Source organism: Hylobates moloch, unplaced genomic scaffold, assembly GCF_009828535.3.
Source record: "Hylobates moloch isolate HMO894 unplaced genomic scaffold, HMol_V3 SCAFFOLD_7, whole genome shotgun sequence".
Lineage (NCBI taxonomy): Eukaryota > Metazoa > Chordata > Mammalia > Primates > Hylobatidae > Hylobates > Hylobates moloch.
Window position 1 is genome coordinate 47,314,680 of NW_026652282.1, and position 26,861 is coordinate 47,341,540.

General features: G+C 38.4%; 1 protein-coding gene across 1 annotated transcript in view; it reads right to left on the minus strand.

Annotated features, from left to right (window-relative positions):
• HUWE1 (HECT, UBA and WWE domain containing E3 ubiquitin protein ligase 1) overlaps positions 1-26,861 on the minus strand; it is a 150,026-nt gene that overhangs the window by 87,737 nt on the left and 35,428 nt on the right. The window contains exons 7-19 of the mRNA XM_058441317.1: positions 25,237-25,389; positions 14,122-14,184; positions 12,368-12,445; positions 11,446-11,493; positions 11,293-11,361; positions 10,807-10,906; positions 9,397-9,497; positions 8,638-8,788; positions 8,379-8,506; positions 7,341-7,481; positions 7,013-7,118; positions 4,787-4,888; positions 4,218-4,298 (exon numbers count right to left, since the gene is read on the minus strand). Of these exons, the coding sequence (XP_058297300.1) occupies positions 4,218-4,298; positions 4,787-4,888; positions 7,013-7,118; positions 7,341-7,481; positions 8,379-8,506; positions 8,638-8,788; positions 9,397-9,497; positions 10,807-10,906; positions 11,293-11,361; positions 11,446-11,493; positions 12,368-12,445; positions 14,122-14,184; positions 25,237-25,389 (1,321 nt within the window). The remainder of the gene's footprint in view (positions 1-4,217; positions 4,299-4,786; positions 4,889-7,012; positions 7,119-7,340; positions 7,482-8,378; positions 8,507-8,637; positions 8,789-9,396; positions 9,498-10,806; positions 10,907-11,292; positions 11,362-11,445; positions 11,494-12,367; positions 12,446-14,121; positions 14,185-25,236; positions 25,390-26,861) is intronic.

Genomic DNA, 26,861 nt, shown 5'->3' on the forward strand with positions numbered 1-26,861 from the left:
TAGCGCACCAGCATGCCCTGCAAACATTTTTATTTGTTGTAGAGACAGGATTTCACCATGTTGCCCAGGCTGGTCTCAAACTCCTGGGCTCAAGGCTCAAGCAATCTGCCTGTCTCAGCATCCCAAAGTGCTGGGATTACAGGTGTGAGCCAGTACCTGGCCCATTTGTTGTACTGTTCACAGAAAGCAGGCCTAATAGAGGCATAATGGCTTGTTCAACGCTCTCTTACAAAGTGGACAACGGTCTCTTAAATGGTTCTCTCTTTTGCCGATTGCCTTAGTTGTATGACATCTGAAAAAACACAATTAGTGCTTCCCTTGTCCCCTTTCTAGCCTCAAAATGAGATACTTTCCATCTATGAGTCTATAATACCCCAACAGAAACCCCCTCACTTAACGACACCTCCTCATTTGATATTGGTGCGATCCATGGTGGACAGGAGCCTAGGTTGAAAGTAGGTAACAGGATGGGACCCACAGAACATTGAGGGCCCTCACCCTCTAAGACTATGCAGAAGGTCTCTGCCAAAGTCCTTCCCTAATACGATGGTTTTAAAGGATTGCTAACTGGAGCTCCCTCTTCATAGGAAATGAAGGTCTTGGTCTCCCTGCCTGGGTCGACATACACAACTGTATGGTTCTTCCAAAGAGGAAAGAAAAATCTTAAGTTAGTTCCTTGTACCAACATTCTTAGACAGGAAGCTAGTTCTGGATCCACTTTATTACAGAGGTACTGAATGGGAGACTATTGCAGGATATGGGATGGCAATGCCTGTGATTTCCATAATAAACTGGCACTTCAGCATGCCAAAGCTCGGCATGCACCACAGGCCTGACAATTATCTTTGTGGAATATTCTGGCTCTAGTTCGCCTATCTATACCTCATTTGGCTCATGGTCTGGGTCTGGGATACTACTCCTCCAGCTCAATGCCAAACTTCTTGGGTTCCTTTTTGCCCATGCTGTGATCCCACTTGTTTGGGGGTAATCAGTGCATAGCTTCCCTACCTGAAATTATTCTAAAACTCTTGTAGGCAAAGGGATACTGAGTTACTTTTATAATAATTTCTCAAGTGCAAGCCTAGGGCTTCTATCCATCCAGCATACCAAAGCATCCTAGATGATGATTTCAGTACAACTGACAGTTCCAGCCTTGATACTTTAACACCCTCAAGATGGTAACCACCCTTGTAACTGCCCCTATATGACTCATCATAACTCCACTGCCCCATCAACTCCTTGACAGCCAGCCCACACTCCACTTTCACTATTTACACTCTAATTTCACTATTCCGGTCACTACCTATATTTCCCGCTTCCCCTCACTCAACCTGATAGATTGTATCCATGTATTAGTAACAGAGAATGCCACCTACATACTAAACCTCCAGCAATATTAACAAGACACCCTAGCCCAGGCAACTACTTATACAACTGTATCTTGCTCCCTTGGAGGATTTCAATACTCATATTGACTACTTGCTACACTCTCTGGTTAAGTGGTCAATCATAAGCATGATGACGTTAGCATAGGCTGCAAACAGACCCGAACAGATAACATGAGGGGTAAGGCAGGAGGTGAGAAAGAAGAGAGGGGAGTTGGGGAAGTTAAATGGGATACTACAAATGAAATACAGGTGGCTAAAAGTGGCATAGAAGAGCCAGAGGTCGGACACATGAGGGAGAAGGAGTCAGAATATTTAGTGGGTTTGAGTGTGAAATTATAAGCAGGACATCGTGACCTCACTGGGTGCTTCCATATTAAACTTCCCCCTTAAGGATTTCATGTCTTTCCCAGCCTCTGCCACCAACTGATAGTACATACAATAATGCCTCCCTGTTGAGAATGTCCACCCTGATATAAGTTTGGCCCCTAGAAACTCCACCTTCCAACCTCCTGGGCTACTGATTCTTCTGTGTTACAACTCCTGCTCAGCAGGGTTATACATTCTATTCAGCGATCCTGTTCCCTTCTACCCATACAAGCTGACCCATGTACTATGGACATTTAGTGCCCAGGGCACCTCAAATTCTACTAGAACGTCTAGCTGTTTTATCAAGTCTTGACACAAAAAGGAGCACTTTTTACCTATTCTGGGCCTCATCAGAATCTTTGGTGTAACGGGCACAAGTTTAGGTATTTCCAATTCTGTAACACAGACTCAACTCATAGAGGTTACCCAGACATGTTGTAACTCCTGGCAGACCACATTAACCAAACAGTTCAGGCCTTAGAAGCCCTCAATGAGGGACAAAGCAGTTTAGTTACTATGATAGTTGATAACAGACTGGCATGAAACTACCTATTGGCATTTCAAGATAGTGCTTGTGCCTTAAAGGGACTTCCTGTTGCATGATCATTAATAAAGAAAAGGTATCCAGAATAGTTCAACAAAAATAAAACAAACCCAAACAGCCAATTGTATTATTAAAATACTCCAAGAGGTTCTCAGAACTCCCTGATGTCTTTCCTGGGCCATCTCCTTCCACCTGGAGTGAAAGGCTCTGTACTATCATTTAGGGAGCTAAAATAACAATGGCTAGTCTAATTATTTAGGTTTCGCTTTGCAAATTTGTTCGCTCTCAAGTACAGGTGTATTTTATAGGAAAACTGGGACGTTGCTATGCTAATTTAAATGTCAGGGATGAATTAAGAAAACCATAGGGAAGGAAGCTGGACCTTCACTGACCTTTGATGTAGTGCTTTAAGTCTCATTTCCTGCCTGTGTCCCTCACTTCTGGCATCATCTTCATAGGGCTCACCTGCTCCTCACCACTACCCCAGCACCTAAGTACTATATCCTCTTGCTGCCTCCCTCTTTTAAACAATATCCCTGTCAATGGCAATTGCTGCTTCTTCCAAGCTTCCCATTTATTGAAAAATGCCTGTGTATCCTTTTCTCTTTCTTTCTGTTCTGGACTTTCTCCCAGAAGAGAGACATTCTCCCTGCCCCTGGCCTTGAGACGTCCCCATCGTAAAACAAATCTTAAAAAAAAAACAACAAAAAAAAACCAAAGAACTATTGTCTGAATTTTGCCATCTGAACATAACCTTAGCAGAGAGCTTTTCCATAGCGTGGTAGAGTTGCTACACCACAAGAAAACTTCCTCAACCTGACAAAATTGACAAAACCTTCAACACAAAACCTCTGCTAACCTTATTCTTACTGGTAAAATATTAAATGCTTTTCCCTCTAAATTCAGGAACAAAGCAAAGAGGCCCATTCTTATTTCTATCCAGCACTGTTATCAGAAATCTTTGCTAATGTACTAAGACAAAAAAAGGCACAAAGACCATAAACAAAGTAAAAATGCATTTGCAGATGACAAGATTATGTAGAATATTCTAAGAAAACAAAACAAATATGTACTAATAAGTGAACTGTGCAAGATTAAAGGATACAATGTTAATATACAAAAATCCTAAATTTCTTCAGCAAGGGGGCAAGGAAGTATCTAAGTTGTAGTAGCCAAAACTAGTCTCCCCAACACCCCAAACTGTAAAACACAATGCTTGCTACTACAAGGAGACTTTCCCTATTTCCACGTCTCCTACTAAATTCCTTTAGTGTTTTAAGAATTCTAGCACAGATAAGCCAAATGTATGATAATGTTACTTATTACAAATGTACTACTTATAGAAGGTATATTTAGCACCCAGAAAATAGATATTTACTTAAAACTGAATTCTGACCTTTCTTTATTTCATCACCAACAAGACAGATATCTATCCGGCCTCTCTGTGTTTTATATCCTTGCAGGATTTTACTATTGACATTTGTCTACTGTCCAGGTAGACAGTAGAGATGGGGTTTTGCCATGTTGGCCAGGCTGGTCTCAAACTCATTACCTCAGGTGATCTACCCGCCTCGGCCTCCCAAAGTGCTGGGATTACAGGCAGGAGCTTCCATGCCTGGCCTCTCTGTGTTTTATATCCTTGCAGGATTTTACTATTCACATTTGTCTACCAAAAATACAAAAACTAGCCAGGCATGGTGGCAGGCACCTCTAATCCCAGCTATTCGGGAGGCTGAGGCAGGAGACTCGCTTGAATCCAGGAGGCAGAGGTTGTAGTGAGCCGAGATTGCGCCATTACACTCCAGCCTGGGCAACAGAGTGAGACTCTGTCTCAAAAATAAATAAGTAAATAAGTAAATACACAGAGAGCTCTGCCAGGTTATCCCAAATTGTTGTAACCAACTATCAACTCCACTTACCTAGGAGGAAGAGTGATGGGCCATAGTATTCTGCATTGCTGATGATGTGTTTCAGGGAGGTAGGCAGAGAACCATCCATCACTAAAAGAAAAGTGAACATTATGGAGAATATGATTAGTCAGGAAAGGTATGAGGAGTGGGGATAATTGAGTGATATGTTATGTATTATCACACTGTGGTCCTCAAAGCCTGTGTTAATTCTAATCTAATGCCCCCTAGTTGTCTCCTCTTATTTTATTATTTGTTCTTTGTTCATGCAATAGGCTTTCTAACATGGGTTAAAAAAAAAAAGAACACAAACACTTAAGAGTCAGAGAGGGGTAATAAGATGGAATTAAGCACAGAGTCAAAAGCTGGAAAAGGGGAAAAAAAGGGTAAATCATTATGAAAACAGCTAAGCAACCCTTACGTCTAGGAAAAGTGACACAAAACAACTAAAAGCTATTGAAAATGGCATGGCCTTTACCAAAGACTGCCTTGTAAAACAGCAGGTGCCAGAACAGTATGAAAAGAACCAATCTTTGAGAGAGTAAAATATCCTCCAAAAAAAGTTATCTGGAATCAAATACCATGTCGTATGCCATCTGAGAAAGCAGGGTCTTGGATGGCCTTCTTGAGGAAATTCAACATGGATTTCAGAAGTGCTGCTCGTTGTGGAATACACTGGACTCCTGGCAATGAAGAAAGACAAAAGAATTATGCTGAGTTCACCATTAAACCACAATGATCAAGCACATAAAACAAAATTTTAAGAGATCCAAATAAACTATAATAAAATTAGAAGACATTCGAAGTGAGGTCTCTGAATGTTAGGAAGAATACTTAATTAAGCTTTGAAATTGGAAAAATTACTAATACTTTTAATTTTACCAATACTAAACGTCTAAAGTAAAAAAGAAAAATTACAAAGTAAAAAGGTTCAACATTTTTTACCTCACTCAGTTCCCATTTTGGATATTATCTGCCCTCCAACATGGCTGTTTTGATAATCAATGTGCGAATTGTTGGAAAAGTATAAAATGCTATGAAAGACATGTTAATATAAGAAAATGGAACACCAGAATGGTGAAGGAGCATGAATAGTCATGGGATGCTAACCTCCAAATGTACCATTTAAGTTCTGCCTAAAGCCGCCTTCTTCAATAGTTTAATAACTCTACCACTGTGAAAGACTGCACATCTATGTGTGTACGCACCAGGACGGGGGCCAGGGCCAGGGCCGGGGCCAGGGCCGGGACCAGGACCGGGGCCGGGGCCGGGGCCGGGGCCGGGGCCGGGGCCGGGGCCGGGGCCAGGGCCGGGACTGGGACCGGGGCTGGGGCCAGAAGAGATGTTAGTGCTGCTGCTGGAACCTGATGCCCTTAATTCAACATCCAGCCTGTGCTCCATAGAGATGGATGAGCCTGGACTGCTTTCCATAGCCACATCTGCAACTAAAGTACAAATTATGATAAAGAAACTTACTAGAATAAAAGGTACCACAAAAAAAAAAAATTTGTTTGAGAAAATTTCTTCCATTAATGTGAAATGAATATAAAAATGAAGATCAGGAATACTGAACCCCAAAATGAAAATATATCACTAGTTGCATGTATTAATACATACATACATACACGTGTGTGTGTGTGTGTGTGTGTGTGTAAATTAACAATCCTACAGAAGTCCTTCAATATTTCTCACCTACCAAATTGGGGAAGAGGGGGAGAGTGGTAAGTAAAATGTGCAATTTCATATACTACTGTTGGTAGTATACAAATAGGTAGAGCTTTTCAAAAGAGTAATTAATAAATATAAAAAGCATGAAAAGATTAATACTCAATATTCCGATCTGGAAGAATGTCTATGAGACACTGAATGAGCAATGCAAGATGAACAGTATGTTTATGATCTCATCTTCCCATTCTAAAATACTACATACATACTTAACATCAACATGTATTTGAATATGCATAAAAAAGCCTGGAAAGAACCACACCGAAACTAGTAGCTATGGTAGGTAAGTGAGCATTCGTTTTTACTTCATACACTTGAATAACTGAGTATAAGATACACAATCATTTACTACAGTTTATAAAATGTATTAAGGCTCCATTAGTGATAAAATACTATTTACATTTTGAAATCACTGCAGCCTCAAACTCCCAGGCTCAGATGATCCTCTCACCTCAGCCTCCCAAGTAGCTGGGACCACAGGTGCATGCCACCCCACCCGGCTAAGTTTCGTATTTTTCGTAAAGACAAGATTTTTGCCATGTTGCCCAGGCTGGCCTCAAATCCCTGGGCTCAAGTGATGTGCCAGCCTAAGGGATGTTGTTGCCTACCCAAAAACCTTTTTACCTCTCCTTTCTCTTCTCAAAATAGGTAAAGTTTTAAAAGGTCCCATTTTAGAGTCTCTCTCTCTCTACCAAGCATATTTCTAACACCTAGGATGTTATCAGGCACTGAAGCAGTGAAAAAGACAATATCCTGATCCCATGGAGCTTGAATTTTAGTAGAAATAAGACAATAAGAAATACATAAGAAAATTATGTGATGAAATAAAACAGATTAACACCACAGCTATAGCATCTGCTTTACCTGCCATCTCTACTCCAAAGAACTCGTACCTTTCTTTTCTTATTATCCTTGTGAAAAACAAATTTGCAAATCACTTACATAGAAAGAAAATTTTTGTTGCTGAAAGTATATACTCAAGTTAATTGTGTACTTTGGAATTTATGAGGAAGAATGAAAACTGGGGTGGGATGACAAAAAATCTCAAGCACAAAAATACTGACTTAATAACTGTTAATTACCATCCATATCAGTTTCCATTTCCTCTCCTTCTTGTGTAGTATTGGGTCTCTGGATCTTCGGCTTGATCACAAATGGACATTCTTTTCGGCACAAATCTACTTCATGCTACAATCAAGAGAAAGGTGATAAGAAAATCAAGTGTGTGTGTATATATATATATTTCAGGGATTAAAAACTATTATAATGGAAAAATACTGCAAGCAGATACACAGTTGATTTCTAGAAACAGAAGAGATTGTAAGACAGCACTTTAGGGTTATCAGGACAATCCTTAGGTTCAGCTCTGAGTATTAAATTCTATGCAAAGTATTCCTTGTATAATAATACCTCAAGTCTGTAAATGAAGATAGAAAGTCCACTATGGGATTGAAAAGCTGCCATATCCAGGTTGGTGATAAGGTCAACCACTCTGACGGCTCTGGTGACAAATGTTATCTGGTCCTGTTCATCGCCAAGAAACTTTATGACCTATCAGGGAGAAAAAGAGGCAAAAACAATGAACTATAAAGACACAAAGTTGTAAAAATTGCATTCTTTTGTATACATGTAGTCTGGGGCCTCAGTAAGGCAGCACAGTACAGGGGGAAAACATGTGTTTTATTTTTGGTGCCTGCCAAATGACAGTTCTATGACTTCTGCGACTCAACCTCTGAGGTAATGGGGACATCAATTACTTTGCATGATTAAGTAAGATATTTAGGGAGAAAAAAGTGGCTGGGCACGGTGGCTCACGCTTGTAATCCCAGCACTTTGGGAGGCCGAGGCGGGTGGATCACGAGGTCAGGAGATCGAGACCATGGTGAAACCCCGTCTCTACTAAAAATACAAAAAATTAGCCGGGCGTGGTGGCGGGCGCCTGTAGTCCCAGCTACTCAGAGAGGCTGAGGCAGGAGAATGGCGTGAACCCGGGAGGCGGAGCTTGCAGTGAGCCGAGATTGCGCCACTGCACTCTAGCCTGGGCGACAGAGCGAGACTCCGTCTCAAAAAAAAAAAAAAAAGCTGGTGCTCATTGCCCTGCACATAGTAAAGGCTATTACTACTACAAACACAATTTACAAAGTATCCTGACATATATTTTCACTATGGTTGTGTAAAGGCATGATAACATGTGGCAATGTTTTAACCAGAACTCATGACCTCCTGATGATTCTACACTATGATAAAGTCTCAGTAATGGAAGTAGCTGCTCTTAAACGTTATTAATGAGATAACTAGAAAGCCAGACTGGCCTTCTACTTAAGTATAACTTTTTCTGGATAAGCTTTCTTATATTATTTGCCCTCACTGTGAAACACCCCAAACTTGCATCTCTACACTCTTAGTTGATTTCCCCATGTAGTTAAAAAAAAAAAACAAGTACAGCACCTTCAATAAGGCTTCCATCATTCCACAGGAGACCAAGGCTTCGCCACCAGCATCGTAGCTGGCCAGATGGTATAAAAAAGAGAAGAGAGCAGTGGCAAACTGGTGAGGGTATGGATCCATGGAAGGATCTACATGGGAGGTGGGGAGAGGGAGAACAAAAACAAGCTCAAAATTGCTGTTAAGCAGGCAGGATGTTAAAAAGACAAAGGCACAGGGCAAATGTTTCTTCTTGCCTAAGATAATCACCATCAAAACTTACCAATCATGGCCTGGATACAGTTCCTTACAAGCACTGGCAAAAATCCATGGTAGGAGGCAGTTCCAGTACAGTCAATAATACTGCTGAGTTTGGGAGTTCTCTCCAAGTGGACAATTGATGTTAATGTTCGTAAAGAAGCTGCTTTAATCTCCTATTAAATTAGAAGGTAAACACATAATGTGTCAAATATAATAAGATGACTGAACCAAGTTCCAATCGCTAATATCCAAACTTTAAAATATAAGTCATTCTACCGTTAACTGCTTGAGGGGATGGAGGTCTGTTGAGAGCAACAATGAAAATCTAGTATTTGTTAGTTTTGCAGTTTAATACCCAAAGAGGGAAGTACTGAGAGTTCTTTCTAACCCTCTGGGAGAAACCAAAAGGCAAACAAGTATAAGCCTGATATACAGAGAACATTAATGCAGGATCCCTGATTCAAAAATCTGAAATATTCCCAAATCCAAAACTTTGGGAAATACCTGCATGCCAGAAGTGGAAAATTCCACACCTGATCTCATGTGACAGGTCACAGTTAAAATGCACAAAATTATTTGAAATATTTTATACAACTGCCTTAAGACTACGTATATAATGTGTATACGAAACATCAATGAATTTCGTGTTTAAACTTGGGTCCCATGACCAAGATATCTCATTATGTATATGCAAATATCCCCCCCCCCAAAAGTCTCAAATCCAAAATACTTCTCGTCCCAAGTGTTACAGCTAAGGTTTACTCAACCTGTAAATACTTACCATAAGCTGCTTATCCGTTATCTGAAGGACATCTACCAACTCCTCTATCAAGCCATTATACAAGATACTGTTTGCTGATTCCTGCAAGGCATTGGAATACACTGCAAAAGGAGAAACAAACACTTTAGGCAAGAAGGCAGTGGTCAAGCCACTGCCCAATGACAAACTTTTTGGCATCTATAGGTTCTGGGGAAGAATTCCATTCCCAACCAGCAATGGAGGGCAGAATCATCACCAAATTAAATTCTGAAGGATTGGATCAAATACAAGTGATAATCTCTAAATAGACACTGAATTGACAGATTCCACTTCTAAAGGTATTATTAGTCTTGAGAAAGAATTTTGGGGGATGGAAATAGGAAAAGTTCTGAGTTAATTTTTCATAACATTACTACTTGATATAACTCCACTATGCCTTGGATATAAGATTTCCATTTTAGCCTCTTCCTATGCTTCTGCTTTTAGTGTAAACACTTGTAAAGAACAGAATTTATGGACCACTGCAGAGTAAGTCAGAAATTTGTGTGACACTGTAGTAAAACTTGAGAATGTGTGTAATTCACATTCAATGAATTCCACAATGAGGTAATACCGGACACAGTACCCTGAAGCATAAACTAATGGGATTTAGGCATACTCATTTAGTTTTCAACAAAGATTTCCTGAGCACCCACTAACATGCCAGAAATCATGCTAGGTATGAGTACACATAAAAGAGCAAGAATTTCACGCCAAGGAACTCATCGTTTAAAAGAGAAGGCAAGTCATAACATAATGAACATCAATAATAATAGCAATGGTTACCATTTTATATCTTCTATGTGCTTGTTCTGTGCTAGACTGCTTTCTAGGTTTTCATTTAATCTTTAGACCAGCCTCTACAGTGAGTATCTCAATATTAAACGAATAAGCTGAGGCTGAGAGGATAAATGTGGCTAATAATCTACAGAATCAGGGCCAGAGTACAGGACTGATTCCAAAACCACATGTTTTCCATTCTACTGTGCCACAGTAAAACAAGTTAAATTGACTACTCAGTATTTTGTGACTTAATTCAAAAGATACCCCTGAAAGGATGAGAGAGGAGGAAGACACAATGGCAAGAGAAAGAGTAAGGGGACAGTGAACGATAGCTACGAGCATACCTATTAAAAAAAAAAAGAGAGACGAATACCAAGAATAAACCCAGGTGACATGTCAATGAACATCATCATACCCTCTTTCTGGTCCAACATTAAGGAGCTCAAGGATAATAAATAAATACAATGAACACTGGGAGGGGTGGAAGTATTTAAGTTGCTACCTAGGTAACTACAATAGGACTCATAGCAACAAAGATGAATGAAGTTCAAAGGAAATCAGGCCCAAACTGTCTAATATGGCCTGGTAATTAAAGTATTCTTCTCTTACCTAATATAGATATTGCATGCAGTCTGGCCTGAACTGCCTGCAATCGCTTCCTGTGATTAGAAAAACCATGGGCCAGTCGTATGTGTGTAAATAACAGCATCTGTAGAGAGAGAAGACCTACATTTTAAAAACATCAATGAAAAAGGTGAATATTCTTTATGACGGCTAACTCAAAAAACAACACAACTAAACGTTTTCTCCTTTGGTATCCAAAGTGTTCAGAAAGCTACCACCACTTATTACCTGCTCACAGTGAGGTAGTTTATGTTTTCCTCAAACTCTCATAAGGACCTAAGAAGTTATTAAGTGTTAACCTCATAAAAGACAAGTGTTAACCTCATAAGGCTCAGAGAAGCTAACAATTTGCCCATGGTCTGACTCCAAAGCTGACATTTTTTCTGCTATGCAATCTCCCACCCCAGTACATATCATTAATCTATCTAGAAAACAACCACATCCTGTGGATGTTTTAAAGCCACATCATACCTGCTTATCCTTAGGAATGCTGTACATTTTGGTAAGAGATTCCATGATTTCAGAAGGGCTTTCTGAAATCTACATTTAAAAAAAAGATATAGTTAGGAACAAAAAGTGAACCAAACATTAAGACACCAGCCAAGAGTCAAAGATTCCTCTTACCTTGTCAAGTTGCTCTATGTGAATATAATGTAGTGTGTTACTAGTTGTCTAAAATTAAAAAAGACAAGAGAGCTGTAAGGAGTCACTGAACACTCTAGCTTCCCCTGCCATAGAGCTCCAAGGGCTGTCTGAAAACCAGGATGTCACCTGATAGGTTGAAGCCTAAGTGAATGCTCTTAAAATCAAGGTAAATTGAGAGTCCTCCAAAACATCCATCTTATATGTAGAATATTCTTAGGAAAGCTCCTTTAAAACCAGTAGTATCAAACTATAATGCACATAGCCAGGCACATTTCATATTCTTCTTTGTCCTTTTTTAACCCTCCACTGACTTAATCTCCATAGCTTCAGTATTCATAGCAAAGACCAAATTCATGAAAATGGTTTCTCTCTGAATATGTATTAGAGTTGCTTTCAAGGCAATTAATCTAGAAAGATTATTTATTTATTTAATAGTATAGGTAGAAGAGAAATTGTATTTTCACTAAGCTACTTCTAAACCAAACTCTTTAGTACCTCCTCAAACAATACATAATGACCAGATAATTTAAGCAGGACACTATCCACAATATATAAAGACTTTTGCAGGCTTCCTAAGTAGAGAAACCTGAGCCATCACCATTCAGATTACTATACTACATGTTGGAATTCTCAGAGACTGTGGGAAAAGTACATAGGTCATAGCAGTGCCTCATAATGGATGGGACTTCCATCTTTTGGCAGCTCCCAACATAAAACCCAACCCTATCAGAGTTGGGGATGCAATTAACACTCCTGAGGAGCTGCTAGGTATATTTATAGTTTGCGAGGGTAGCAGTGTAGTTCAAAACCATTTATTCATTTAACTGAGGAGTTCTAGAAGAGGCAATCCCAGTTACAGTAAATTGTAGACTTTGTCAGAACAAATCTGAATCAGACTCACCCTTTTCTCAATTTTGACCTCGGCCCCAGGATCTGCATAGAATTCAAAGTGTAGTGTAGTTGCACTGGGTGGATATTTCTGTGTATAAAGCACATCAAAGAATCAGACACTGAGTTTCAACTGATTATAAACATTATTCCCCACATCTTCCCTCAAAGTCCTAGCCACTTGTTCAACTTATTGTGGCAGAAAAATAAGCAGTACATTCAGTACCTACAGTGCCTTTAACTGTTTGTCTTAGAGCAGAGCTCAGATAGGATGAGACTTTTCAAACAGAATCAAAAGGATAGAGCCCAGAGCTCCCAAACTTTCTGCATTTCATACTTATAAATTTCGTTTCCCTTTCTTTCAAGAGATCAATTTTGACTGTGGCTATTCCCAAGGGAGAAAAGAGGGGCAAGACTGCCAAGCAGTAATGAATAAGAATCCAAGAAAGGATGGAGAACAAATACCAGGGCCCAGAAACCAGCTAAAGAATGGAAAAGAACATTCTTACGAAAACCTTGTACCTATCATCAGCCTTCTGAAATATTTTATTCAAAGTATGCCTCATAGGCATATCTTCATATTTCTTCAAACACTTTCCTTCTATACTATTCTACGCCACTTCCCATGGTATGTTTTTCTGCACAGGTAGATACCAAGACAATATAAACCAGACCCTGACAAATCATTCTCTTTAACTCTAGAAAAGCAGCAACATGATGAACAAAATTAAGATGACAGCAGAATGCCCACTAAAATGTCTCACTGAAAAGATACCATTAGCAGTGGTTGCCTCTGGAAAATTAAGAAGTTACCACTGCATACCTCTTTATACTCTGAATTTTTTAACATGTATATGTATTACTTCCTTTTAAAGTACACGTCAACCTTTATGTTGTCATAATTAGAATTCCAAACTCTGAATATACTTCAAGATTATGTAGTTTTGATTACTAAACAGACAACACTTACCTACTATATTACCCATATCTCTTCATAAAATAATCACTAAAGAAAAGTATGCCAGCTAACGTGGGAAAGTAACTTGATCTAATCTGTGGTTTTCTGAGACCAGAAAAGAGCTATTCTCTTTAGGAAAAAAAGGCTTGCTAAGATAAATACACTAAATTTCACTGCAGCCATTTGTGCTAAACATGACAAACTGACAAGACAAATCCCACGTGGAAAATACAGTTGCTTCCAGATGCAAAATAATTATTGAAAACCAAATTGTGTTTTGTAGCTCCACAGCAACATATCAAAGCAGAAAGGAGGATGGCCTGAGCTCATAACTTAAACATGGGTGAAAGGCAGAGAGATAAACAAGGAAAGCACATAAAAACATTATAAGTTCTCAATAAACCTAATGGTAGAACTGCTCTCCAAGCAGCCATTCCTAAATCACACCACACTGTCCAGAGTTCTGATACAATAGTTCCAGTGTGAGAATGCAAGCAAACATACTTTCTGGGATTTAAAAAAAATCACATTAAAATCAATTCAACAAATACGGCTACCTACTCAACACCTGGGTATGAACACACACTCTATTTCTCAGATTTTTTATCTACTGCCAGCACATCAAGAGCCCAAGCACTGCTAGACTGCTTCCAATAGACGTAGTTCAGCTATGTCTGAACTGATCTTAGGTTCCTCAAAGGTCTCGATGTGAAGGGGTCACTTCATATACCACAACTCGTTGTAAAGTAAGGTTCATAGAGAGGCCACAGCTCTGTCAAAAGACACCCATATCCCAAAGAGTTACTTACCATCATATGCAAGTCTCTGCAACATTCTGCAAGTCCAAAGCCATTCTCCTTTCCACCCCAGCTCTTGAAAAAGGAAAAAGAGTGTTAAGACAGTGCTTATGGTGACTTTGCGCCACTGCATTCCAGCCTAGGCAACAGAGTGAGACCTTATCTCTCTTTCTCTCTATGTACACATACATACATACATACATATATATATATACATATATATATATATATATTTAAGAGTGTGTGGCTGCTTGGAACATAATGTTGAGAAGACATCCAATGTGAAAGTCAAACAAGAGGAAAAAACAAACAGAAGTAAGAACTTAAGCATCAAGGCAAGATGGTCTGCCTAAAGGTGATTTCTTCAATGAGATCAATTTCACTGTTCAGTGAGGATGCTCCCAGGAAGAACTCAAGCAGCAACTGCCAGCCATTGTATTCCACACCCCTGTAGTCACCTGTGCTGACAGGTCGGTCCTGTGCTGACAGGTCGGTCCTGTCCTATCAGGCCTTGCCTGAAGCTCTGCCTACTCACCTTCTGCACTAGGGAGGAAATCACGCTTTCCAGTTCCTCTCTTTTTGACATGAGCTGAGTTACAAAGCAGATTTTGCCTTATTTATTACTACTGTACTTTGCCACTCAAATCTAAAACCTCATCAACAAGCTCCCGAGATAATGGGGGGAATGGCTCAACTGGCTTCTAAATATAAAACTCCAGCCATATAGTCTCACTTACTAACTAGCCTGCATCTTAACAGCCTTTAAAATATCACTTTAACATTAAGAGCATTAACGTATTTTTATTTTTAAATTATATATGATTATTTTACATATATTACATAAAATATGTATTTATATATGTAAAATATATATAGCTCCCTGCCTCATGGGGCAAGGCATATAGTTCAGGCAAACAATTGACAAAGTGAAAGAAATGAGATATTATTTGAAACAAATTTATTAATTTATGTCAAACTGAAGAGATATTTTTATATTACAAATATAAAACATATTTCATATAAAGATAAATTTTGTATATTTTTAATAATTATATATAAATATATAAATTATATAAATTTTATATAAAATTTATAAAAATAAAAATTATATATACGTAGCTATATATCAAGAGAGTGTGAGAGATAGACAAGGTCTCCCTCTGTTGCCTAGGCTGGAGTGGAGTGCAGTGGCACAATCACAACTCACCACAGCCTCAAATTCCTGGGCTCAAGGGATCCTCCTGCCTCAGCCTGCCACATAGCTAGGACTATAGGCATATGCTGCCACCACACCAGGCTACATTTTAGAAATGTTTGTAGGAGCCTTGCCATATTGCCCAGGCTGGTCTCAAAACTCCTGGCCTCAAGTGATCCTTCTGCCTTGGCCTCCCAAAGTGCTGGGATTACAGCTGTGAGCCACCTTGCCGAGCCAAGCATCATCATGTTTTTAAGTCTGGCATGATTGAAGCACAAAATGCTACTTATATTCTATGTCTTCATTTTATTCCTGTCTAGTGTGGGTCCCAATCACCTCGGATCTGGGCTGCCACCATGAACTAACATGGCTCTGTCTCTAAGTGTTTCCTCTTTGTTAAATGCTATTATATCACTACTTGCCAAAGAAGTCTCAAAAACAAACAGTGTAAACCACTGAAGATGCCATTCACAAAGGTACATACTATAGAATGCTATTTCTAAACCTGTAAATAAATAAATAAATAAAACATCATCTGACTATCCTGTGAGAAATAAGCTTTCTCAAACTACACTTGATCTACTGGCAGCGTTTCTCAATCCAGGTATCATATATGAAACACAGAACATGGTGAATGATTATTTTATTCTCCAAAGAATGGTACATAACTAGCACCACCTTAGATGCACAAGAGAGAAGTCATTTTGCTACATTAATAATGGATACCTTAGGGCATTAGGGCTTACTTCTCTAGTGAAAACCTAAGGAGAAAGTCTGCCTGGACACAGATAGGTATATCCCCCACTCCCAGCTGGTTAAAAACAGACTGTTCTACTAGGAATGCTGTCAGTGAAAATGGCAGAATGGGGAACCCCGTAAGACCACACCTTCACAAAAACAGTGAATAAACTGACTGTCGGAATTCAAGTCTATCAGAACTCTAAAAAATAATCAGAAGTTTAAAACAACTAGGCAAGTTTAAGGCAATGAGACAAGAATCTGTATAAAGTACAAGGTTCGACATTCATTAAGATGTTAACAGATGGCCAGGTGCGGTGGCTCACGCCTGTAATCCCAGCACTCAGCCAGTGGGAGCCCGAGGCAGCCGGATCACCTGAGGTCAGGAGTTCGACACCAGCCTGCCCAACATGGTGAAACCCCATCTCTACTAAAAATACAAAATTAGCCAGGCGTGTGGTGCATGCCTGTAGCCCCAGCTACTAGGGAGGCTGAGGTGAGAGGATGGCTTGAACCCGGGAGGCAGAGTTTGCAGTGAGCTGAAATTGCACCACTGCACTCCAGCCTGGGCAACAGAGTGAGACCCCAAAAAAGGTAACAAACACCTGGTGTTAAATATGGCCAAATATTCATGTATTAAAGATATTCACTGTAGCATTATTTACCACAGAAAAATACTGGAAATTACCTAAGAGGAAAACTGTGAAGTAAATTGAGATAACCATAGATGGCACAATTGACGGTACCTAAAACATTCACATATAGAAGGTATAAAATCATACTATAATGGAATCAATTTCTTCTTTCATGGCATTAGTCTCATTCTTGAAAATACCTTGCTACTTCAAGCAGCATACAACCATGCAGTTATACTTTCTTTCAATGCTTGTATAACTTCATATTTTTAACATTTCAGCTTTTTATTACATCTTAATTTTACTTTGATGAGGTAGAATCTACCTTAATTGCCTCCCAAAGAGTGAGCCAATTTTTACAACACCATCTTATTTGAATAATCCATTCTTTTTCTGCTAATCTGAAATGCCATCTTAACCATAAATTCGATTCTTACACATTGGATCTGCTTTTGGAACCTACTGATTGGTCAATTCCACTCTTAATTACCACACTATTTAAATTACTATAGCTTTATAAAATGGTTTAATACCTAATAAGTACTTCATTACATTTTCAATATTTTCTTGGCTCTTCTCAGGACATCTAGTGAAGACGAAGACACATGCAATTTGCTGAAAACCATAAAGTAAGGATGAGGGTATAAAGGCTTGATGCTACAGAGAACAGACAGGTAAGTCAAACCAAAAGTCTGAATCTGCAAGGCAGAATAAGCTTAAAAGGCTGTGTATCTACACAATTATTTTCCTTTTGTTTCTTCTGTTATTCCAACTAATTGTTTCAGAATACTTTTATTAGTGTCACCACAAAATCTTTCTTGCCAACTTTTGCAACCTGATAAAAAACAAGCACCTTTAATTAGAAAGTTTTGGTAAGCAGAGATCCTTAAAAAACCCTGCCAACTCAAATGTGACTCATGAAAGTTCTGTGGGGTTGTTACATTTATGAACTAGTAACATTATATGAAATATAAAGAAATGTTTCTTGTAAAGAAATATTCATCAGATAAAGACTAAGAAAATATACCAAAATGAGTAGATACATAATTAGGATAAATTTTGTTGCATACATTTCCGAATTTAAAACACCAAGCACATATTTTTATCAGGAAGACAAGTTTGTTTCGCTGCCGACAAAATCAACATATTAAATATTAAGATTCTAGGGTACTCTTAGTCAGTACTATTCAGAATAACACTAGTTCTTTGCCCTTATTATTATTAATTTATTATCGATTTATCTTGCTTTCTCAAGTACTAAGCAAGCTTGTTTTTATTTAAAAAAATGAACATGACCATGCTCAAAGAATCCCCAAATGCCTAAGACAGGAAGAACAGATATTATTCTTCACATTTTAGCAGGAGCAATGAGCCCAGGGCCTTTGTCCAAAAATAACGGTGAAACCCCATCTCTACTAAAAATAAAAAAAAATTAGCTGGGCATGGTGGCGGGCGACTGTAGTCCCAGCTACTTGGGAGGCTGAGGCAGGAGAATGGCATGAACCCAGGAGGTGGAGCTGGCAGTGAGCCAAGATCGCGCCACTGCACTCGAGCCTGGGGGACAGAGTGAGACTCCGTCTCAAAAAAACAAACAAACAAAAAAAACCACATAAGTAACTTCGGAGCCTCATGGTATTCACCTACCTGGTAGTGTTACCATAACATCCTAGCCCTTAAGTAGATATCCCATAAATAACTATATTCATTATGCCACAGGGGCATATACAACACTACCTCACACTAGACAGGATTTGCTAAATATTCAGACATCAGGAAAAAGGCTTGATGCTCTCTAAGATGGAATTATAAGAATTTGATAAAAGTTTGTAACTTTACACAATAGAATAGACTAGGCCAGTGGTTCTCCCTGGACCAGCAGGTTAGTATTAATATTACCTGGGAACTTTTTAGCAATGCAAATTCTGAGGCCCACTCCAAGCCTAATGAATCAGCAACTCAGGAGTTAGGTGGGATGGAGGTGAGGAAGACTAATATATTTTTCAATAAAAGTGATTCTGGTGCATGCTCAAGTTTACTAGAGCTAGTGTATACTAGACCTTCACAAAAGCCAGCCAACTGGCTTTCAACTGATTCAACAAGTCTTTCTGGAGAATTTTCCCTACATCTGTAGTTAACTAATCACTGTTCACATTCACAACTAGCCCACATCACTGGGTTGACTTAGTCATTAAAAACTACTATGAGGAAAGACACCACATCCAAAGTCACTTTTCATAAAGACCAAAACACGATATTCAATCTTTTATATAAAAGCATTGACTGAACCATTTTTGAAAACATCACATACAAAACACAATAAACAAAGACAATATACATGAAGATTAGGGGAAAAAATACTTTTAAGATGACAAAAGACTAGTATCTCTAATATGGTTTTACAGAGTAGGAAAAAGAAACCAAACAGAAAAATGGACAAAAGATAAAACCTTTCACAAGAACAAATCCTAATGGCCAAGCATAAAGATGCTCAAAATCATTACTGATCAGTGAAGTGCTAATAAAGTCACATTGAGATTTCTGGGACTCTATCTTATGATCTCCATATCATCTCTTATAATATCATATTAAATGTATCAGTAACTAAGTGCACATGTAAGATTGCTTAATGTAGCATCATTCATAACAAATATGAGTATGCATCAATAGGGAACTTGAGTAAAATATGGTACATCCAAAGCATGGAATACTATGCAGCCATCAAAAGAACCCTATAGTTATACAGGTGACTTTAAAGTGATTTTTGAACAAGGTCCGAAATAAGAAAACAAGGATGTAAGGTATCCTGCATTTGTAACTGAAGGACAAAAACACCCTCAACAGTCAATATAATATGAAGATAATATATAGAGAAGAATACATCTGAGGTTACGGGGAGGTGAACCAAGAGGGAAAAGGCTGTACTGAAAATAATCATGTGACAATATGCATGCACTTATAAAATAATGCGTGTGTAACATTTTAAAAGAAAGCAAATACAAAAGAATGGCACGTAGTTTCTCTGGTTGACATCCATCTATAAATGACAGCTGCTTATTAAGTACTTCCAACATGATAGCATTAACTCTACAGGTTTTATTTATGACTTCCTTTACTCTGATCCTAAAAAAAACTATGAGGTAGATATTGCAACTCCCAATTTACAGACACAGAAACAGGTTAATATTTGTTGGCAAAAGTAGGTTTCACATCCAAATCCAGGTTCTTAAACACATGCAAGCGAATGTGTTTGTTGCAAAGGAAGTTGCCTGAAAAGACTGAAGAGACATGAACCAAGATTTCTATGAGCATTGTTAAAGAAGCCCACAAGGCCAGGCACAGTGGCTCACGCCTGTAATCCCAGCATTTTGGGAGGCCAAGGCGAGTGGATCGCCCGAGCTCAGGAGTTGGAGACCAGCGTGGGCAACACGGCGAAACCCCATCTCTACAAAAAATATAAAAAATTAGCTGGGCATGGTGGTGCATGCCTGTAGTCTCAGCTACTAGGGAGGCTGAGGTGGGAGATCAATTGAGTCCAGGAGGCGAAGGATGCAGTGAGCTGTTATCGTGCCACTGCACTCCAGCCTGGGTAATGGAGTGAGATTCTGTCTCAAAAAAAATAAATACATAAATAAAAGAAGCCCACATGAACAAGTCAAGTTTTTAGAGGAATTTTACATTTTAGACAAACATGAAATTTTTAAATTTTAATGAAGGGTATTAGTATTGGAGCTACCATTACTAAATACCTAATTATCTCTAAACCTCAAAAATCTGTAAAAATCTTTTATTGCAAAGCACCAAACACACAAACCTATTACGAAAGGCTGCAATGTACTGCACCTGTCAAGATTCCAAATTCTCCAGGACTAGAAATTAACCTTCAATCTACAATCTCTTTAGATCAATTCAGAGCAAAAAGTAGCAAGCCTGTCAAAGGTAAAAAGTGTCAAAAATGCAAAGGGACAAAAAAGCAATCATTTAATCAGTCCTTTCTGTGGTAAAATCATCCAAAGGAAGAAAACAACTGGATCTGAATTACCTAAAAAACAAGACAAAGAAACATACCCCTGATAACTTTATATATGTGAGCCATTTATACTAAAAACAGTTTGCATTTTAACTTCTACTTAAATTGTCAGAACATTTAATTCAAGTATGAAATACTGGTGTGTTTATATCAGCCTAAAAGGGTGATAAGATGTGAATTCTGTCAGATGCTATTGTGGTCCTATAAAAATAACCAAATTAACATGATCAAAGCTGTATTTTTAATGACTTCTAGGTCTGTTAACTTTCTTAGCAAACTCTTCTTTATCAAAGATCTTAAAAGTCACCTGTATTTACCTCTAAATATGTTCCTAGGATTTATGTCAAGTGTGAAGAAAAGTTCTAAACACATTTTCCCCTCAAAACAGCCTACTGTCCCACTGTTCTGATATAAGCAACATAAGGTATACTCTTTCATTCCGCAGATGTATTGTCTATTCTTGTGCCAACTGCAAGACTTGGCTTAATGATAAAAAGCCTTATGATAAAAACTTGGCTTTATAATAAAACCACTATAGCTTTATGATATTATCTGATACAGCAACTCACCCTGATTCATTATCAGTGTTTTCTCATTTATTTCTGTGTCTCAGTTGATGCTATTAACAGACTTCAACTTAATCAATATGACTGATTTAAATGAGAAAGGGAATTATTTCACAAAAACTAAGTCGAATATTTTGCAAAATATTCATCTAAAAGGCAAGATCCTAAAATAAAAAGTGTTAAATTATGAAGAGATTCAGGGGTAAACTCTAAAAAATTTAGAATCCTGTATGCAGGTTCCTTTTCTTCAACTGGTGCAACGCCATAAAGTAATCACAGATTATAGTTGTAGTTTATGTCAGAAAACAAACTGCTTCTTACTAAGCCTATGGCCCCACATAAGATAGGAAAGGGAATTATTTTAGTTTTTAAAAAATTATATGTATCGGTCACTTTTTAAACATTTCCTGCTTTAACAAGATTTTTAAAATAAACTACCAATCATTGGTCCTAATTTCATTAAAGGGCTTCTACTATATTACATCTTCCCATTTAAAAAATGTTACTTGTCTCTATTTAGAGCATCTTTTAAATCTGTAAGTAAAGGTTTAGTGTTGGTCTAACAGATCTTAAATACTGCCGGTAAGATTTATTTTCCCTTATCCATAGGGATACATTCCAAGACCCCTAGTGGATACCCAAAACTACAGGTAGTGGCAAACCCTATATAATACACCCACACACACACATATTTTTTTCCTATACATACATACTGATGATAAAGTTTAATATATACTATAATACAAGTTATGTGAATGTGGCTTCTCTCTCAATATATCTTACTGTATTGTACTGCAAGTAACTGAAACCATGGAAATCGAAAACTCTCATAAGGGGAGACTACTGTACTTGTTCATATATCTGTCCCATTATTGCCCATTCAGATTCCCTTCTATCAAAGGTATAACTTTTGATGTCTGTTAATTTTTCTTTCTTGAAACTATACGTTGCATTGTGTACATCTTTTTAAGTTTCAGAAATGGTACTGAGCAATGAAAATTGTTGCTTTTACTTTTTTATACACTAACCACTATGTTTAGAAGCCATCAATGTTGCTGTATTATTTGGTCCACTGTTTCTAACTGCTACATACTCCATAGTGTGCATGTGCCACATTTTACTTATTCGAGTATCTACTAATGATGGATATCAAGGTTGCTTCCAACTCCTCACTACCACAAACGATGATGCAATACTCTGACAGAGATCACGTTCATGGAAATGATGTGATCTCATCTTTGAAATATATACCCAGGAGAACCAGTCTACACTCCTATGAACAATGCATGAGGGTTCCCATAGCTTCACATACCTGCCAGCACTTACCATTATATAGTTTTCTAATTTCTGCAAATCTGACGCTTACAAAGCTGTACCTTGTTTTATTTTTATTTCTCTAATTACTGAGTATGGGCATCTACTCACATGAATTTCCTGTTCTATAAATTGCCTATCGATATCCTTTGCTCAACCTTGTTGATCTGGAAGAGTTCCTTGGATATTCTACATTAGCAGTCCCTTTTCAGTTTTAAAACATTGTTAAACATTTTTAATCTACCACGGGTCTGTTAACTTCTGTTGTACAAAGTGCTGCCTAATTTTGTCTGCAGACCAGGTGCTTGCTGTTACACCAATTGTTTGCAAGTTTTATTGCTCCATGACAAAATGAGGTTGTACCAGAATGTTATTTAACTACATTGGTAACTATACTATTTAGTACAACTGACATTTTTCTTGATGAAGGAAGCAGTGTGTTGATTTATATTCTAGTGTAAGGGCCTAAGGAGTAGCCTGGAGCTATGTGTTTTTTGTTGGGAAGTATATTTTTAAATACAATATTCAAAATTTTACTTTTAGGTTTATGCCATGGGGATTTTAAGAATTCTTTCCCCACCATTGTTATTACAACATAACCTCCTACATTAACTTCTCTTAAATTTACAGTTTTAGCCAATATGACTTATTTTACAGACAGAATATTTGCTCATACTGTGAATGGGGTCTTTTCACCAATCATTTTCTTTTTTTTTTTTGAGATAGAGTCTTGTTCTTGTCACACAGCCTGGAATGCAGTGGCACGATCTAGGCTCACTGCAGCTTCCGCCTCCCGGGTTCAAGCGATTCTCCTGCCTCACCCTCCTGAGTAGCTAGGATTACAAGTGCCCACCACCACGTCCAGCTAATTTTTGTATTTTTTTTAGTAGAGATGGGGTTTCACCATGTTGGCCGGGCTGGTCTCGAACTCCTGACCTCAGGTGATCGGCCAGCCTTGGCCTCCCAAAGTGCTGGGATTACAGGCATGAGCCACCACGCCTGGTCTCACCAATCATTTCCTAATTGGTAGCTATTAATATATGGAGGAGCTATCTGTTTCTGTATATTTATCTCTTGGCTACCTCACTGTGCTTTTACTAGTTATAATAATTTTACATTATCTCCCCAAGAAACAAAGAGACTCATCACCTACATACAAATATTAACAAATATTCTCTTTCCTTTTTTAGAGACAGAGTCTCGGTCTCACTCTGTCACCCAGGCTAGAATGCAGTAGCATGGTCTTGGCTCATTGCAGCCTTCACCTCCCAGGCTCAAGTGATCCTCTTACCTGAGCCTCCCAAGTAACTGGGACCACAGGGGTGTGCCACCACACCTGGCGGATTTTCGTACTTTTTGCAGAGACGGGATTTTGCCATGTTGCCCAGGCTAGTCTCAAACTCCTGGGCTCAAGCGATTTGCCTGCCTCAGCCTCCCCAAGTGCCAGTAATAACAGGCATGAGCCATCATGCCCAGCCCAAATTTTCTCTTTTAATATGTATTCTTCGCTTCTTTTCTGTTGGTTAGCATCTGTACTACAAACGTAAATGACAGAAGTTAATGTCTGACATTTTTGTGTGACTTTTGAATTCAATGGAAATGCCTCAGCTCCCCCATTATGACTTCTGGTAGTAACTCTAGTTTTCTTAAAGTTTATATGAAGCTTTTGTTAATGTGAAAAATTTTATCAAGTGCTTTGGAAGCATCTATTGAGTAATAGTTCCTTTTTCCTTTTAACTGTGGACTTGGGAATCCAATGTTAAACCTCCTTGTGGTTTTTAATAATAAGAGGAAATGTTTACAGTATCTTAAGAAAACAGATTGCATGCATGTATACACGTTTCCAAATGCAAGAAAAAAATACTCCAACTTTAAGGGAGGTCTCATAGGGATGAATTATAGGTGATTGACATTTTGTCTACATTTTCCTAGAATTTTCAGAATACATGTATTTATAATTATACAAAACTAATTTATAAGTCATCATGGCACCTAAATTAGCCTGAAAACTTGAATTACTTTGAGGTAACCATTAAATATGCTTTTAAAAAGCCAGCCATAACACTTTTCTTCTAAGAAAGCTTTCCAACAGTGGGTTACCTCTCAAACCTAAGTATGTATTAAGAAGTTGCCTCCGGGAACACTGGACAATAGTTTGGTAGAGCTGAACTTTTATGAGAGCTTTTGGCCTCAATTACAATCACTACGACTTAGTGATCACAGCACTGAGTACCCCACAATTCATTTTGTCCTAAATCAACCCTGAAGTAGTTATGTTAAATTCCCAGAAGAGGAAACCAGTACCAGAGCTAGTAAGCAGGGCCAGGACTCAAATCTAGATCTTATTATTGCATTATACTTCCTTCTCACACAGAGTTGAATCTAATTTTGAACTTTCCTTTCAGAAGTGAAATTGCCACTTTTGAACAGAGAGATTTTGTTTGGTGAGCAGAGATTAAAGAATTCCTTCAAAATTACTTAATAACTGAGAATACTTAGGTTTTAAAAGAGGGCACCAATAGTTCTAACTCAATTAGGCCAGTGAAGTTAACTTAGGGATTCTAATATATTTTAACACTCTGAGAAACACCTGTTGAAAGGGACCATATGCTCCAATTTTTGCACCCCTCCAACTCTTCACCCAAGACTCACCTCTGCCAAATGTTGTAGCCGAGTTAGCAGCGGGGTCCTTTTGTCAGATCCCAGACGAGTGATGTAGTTTGATCTTTTGCTAAATACATATAGGAGATTAAGGACTGCCAGCACCACTTGCATATCAGAGGAAGCCAATAAAGTTGTCAAATGCTAAAGGGACAAAAAAGGGCAAAGCTCAAGGTATCAGGCACAACTGGCCTTGAAAACAAAACAAAATGTACTTGTCAACATTTACAAAGCTATCAAGAAGTTTAGTCACAACAGTACAAAAAATATATAAGTATTTGTACTCGGGAGGCTGAGGGAGGAGAACGGCGTGAACCCAGGAGGCGGAGCTTGCAGTGAGCCGAGATCACGCCACTGCACGCCAGCCTGGGCAACAGAGGGAGACTCTGTCTCAAAAAAAAAAGATAAAAATATATATATATGTACTTGATAATCTACAACATGCAACCTTATCCCCAAGGAGCTTAAAATCTGGCAGTTAGCTACAAAGTGCAATAAAAGTAAAAAATGTAAATAGTGGTTCAAAATTGCGCAGGTTTTCCCACAGGAAGTAAAAGAGACAAATGTGATATAATACACATGTGGAACTCAAGAAGAACATTAAATCTCTAACTGGACTAAAAGTATTGTGAAATAAAGATACTTTATGTTCTCTTCTGTATCCTTTATGACAAACATAAAATTGAAATTAATTAAAACAGGGTCCTTCATATAGAAGCTAAAGATATCGACAACAGCTCATGGCAATTATATAACATATAACTGTTACAGTACAGTATATGATCATAAGGAACCTGAGTGACTACTCTGGATTTTTTTGTTGTTTGGAGACAGGGTCTCTCTGTTGCCCAGGCTGGAGTGCAAAGGCATGATTATAGCTCCCTGCAGCCTTGACCTCCTGGGTTCAAGCAATCCTCTCACCGAAGTCTCCCTAGTAGCTAGGACTACAGGTATGCACCACCATGCCCCGCTAATTTTTGTTATTTTTTGTAGCGATGGGGGTCTCACTATGTTGCCCAGGCTGGTCTTGAACCCCTGGGCTCAAGTGATCCTCCTGCCTCAGCCTCCCAAAGTGTCAGGATTACAGACATGAGCCACCGCACCTGGCCTTACTTTGGCTTTTAAATACAATTAAAATTCACCAATACATTGAAGCACTTGGTCAGAATTAAAATCAATATGTAATATAGCTAGAAATGAACCAAGGCATTTCCAGTTGCCAATTATACCGAAGGCCATGGACTTCCATGGGCAGCATATCTATTTCATCTTCAACAGACTGCCTATTTACCTCCCACTTAAAGCTCTGTATGTTAGGCCTTTATAGTTCAGTTATCCCACTTCTTTTCCTAAGCCATTTTCTTTTAAGTTGTTTGTTCTGATTCTGTTTCTCTACTGAAGACGTAGGAAAACACACCTAAAATTAACAGGGCACCTAACTAATGATGATAGAAAGTCTAAAGTTGGGCTTCTATAAAAAGAAAATAATTTCTTCTTACAGTGATTTTTAACCAATTGAAAAGCTCACTGATTGCTGCACCCACCTTACTCTTCAAGGACACAAAGGATGCTATGAATATAATTTTGGGATGGGTGTGGCAGAGTACAGAGAGACT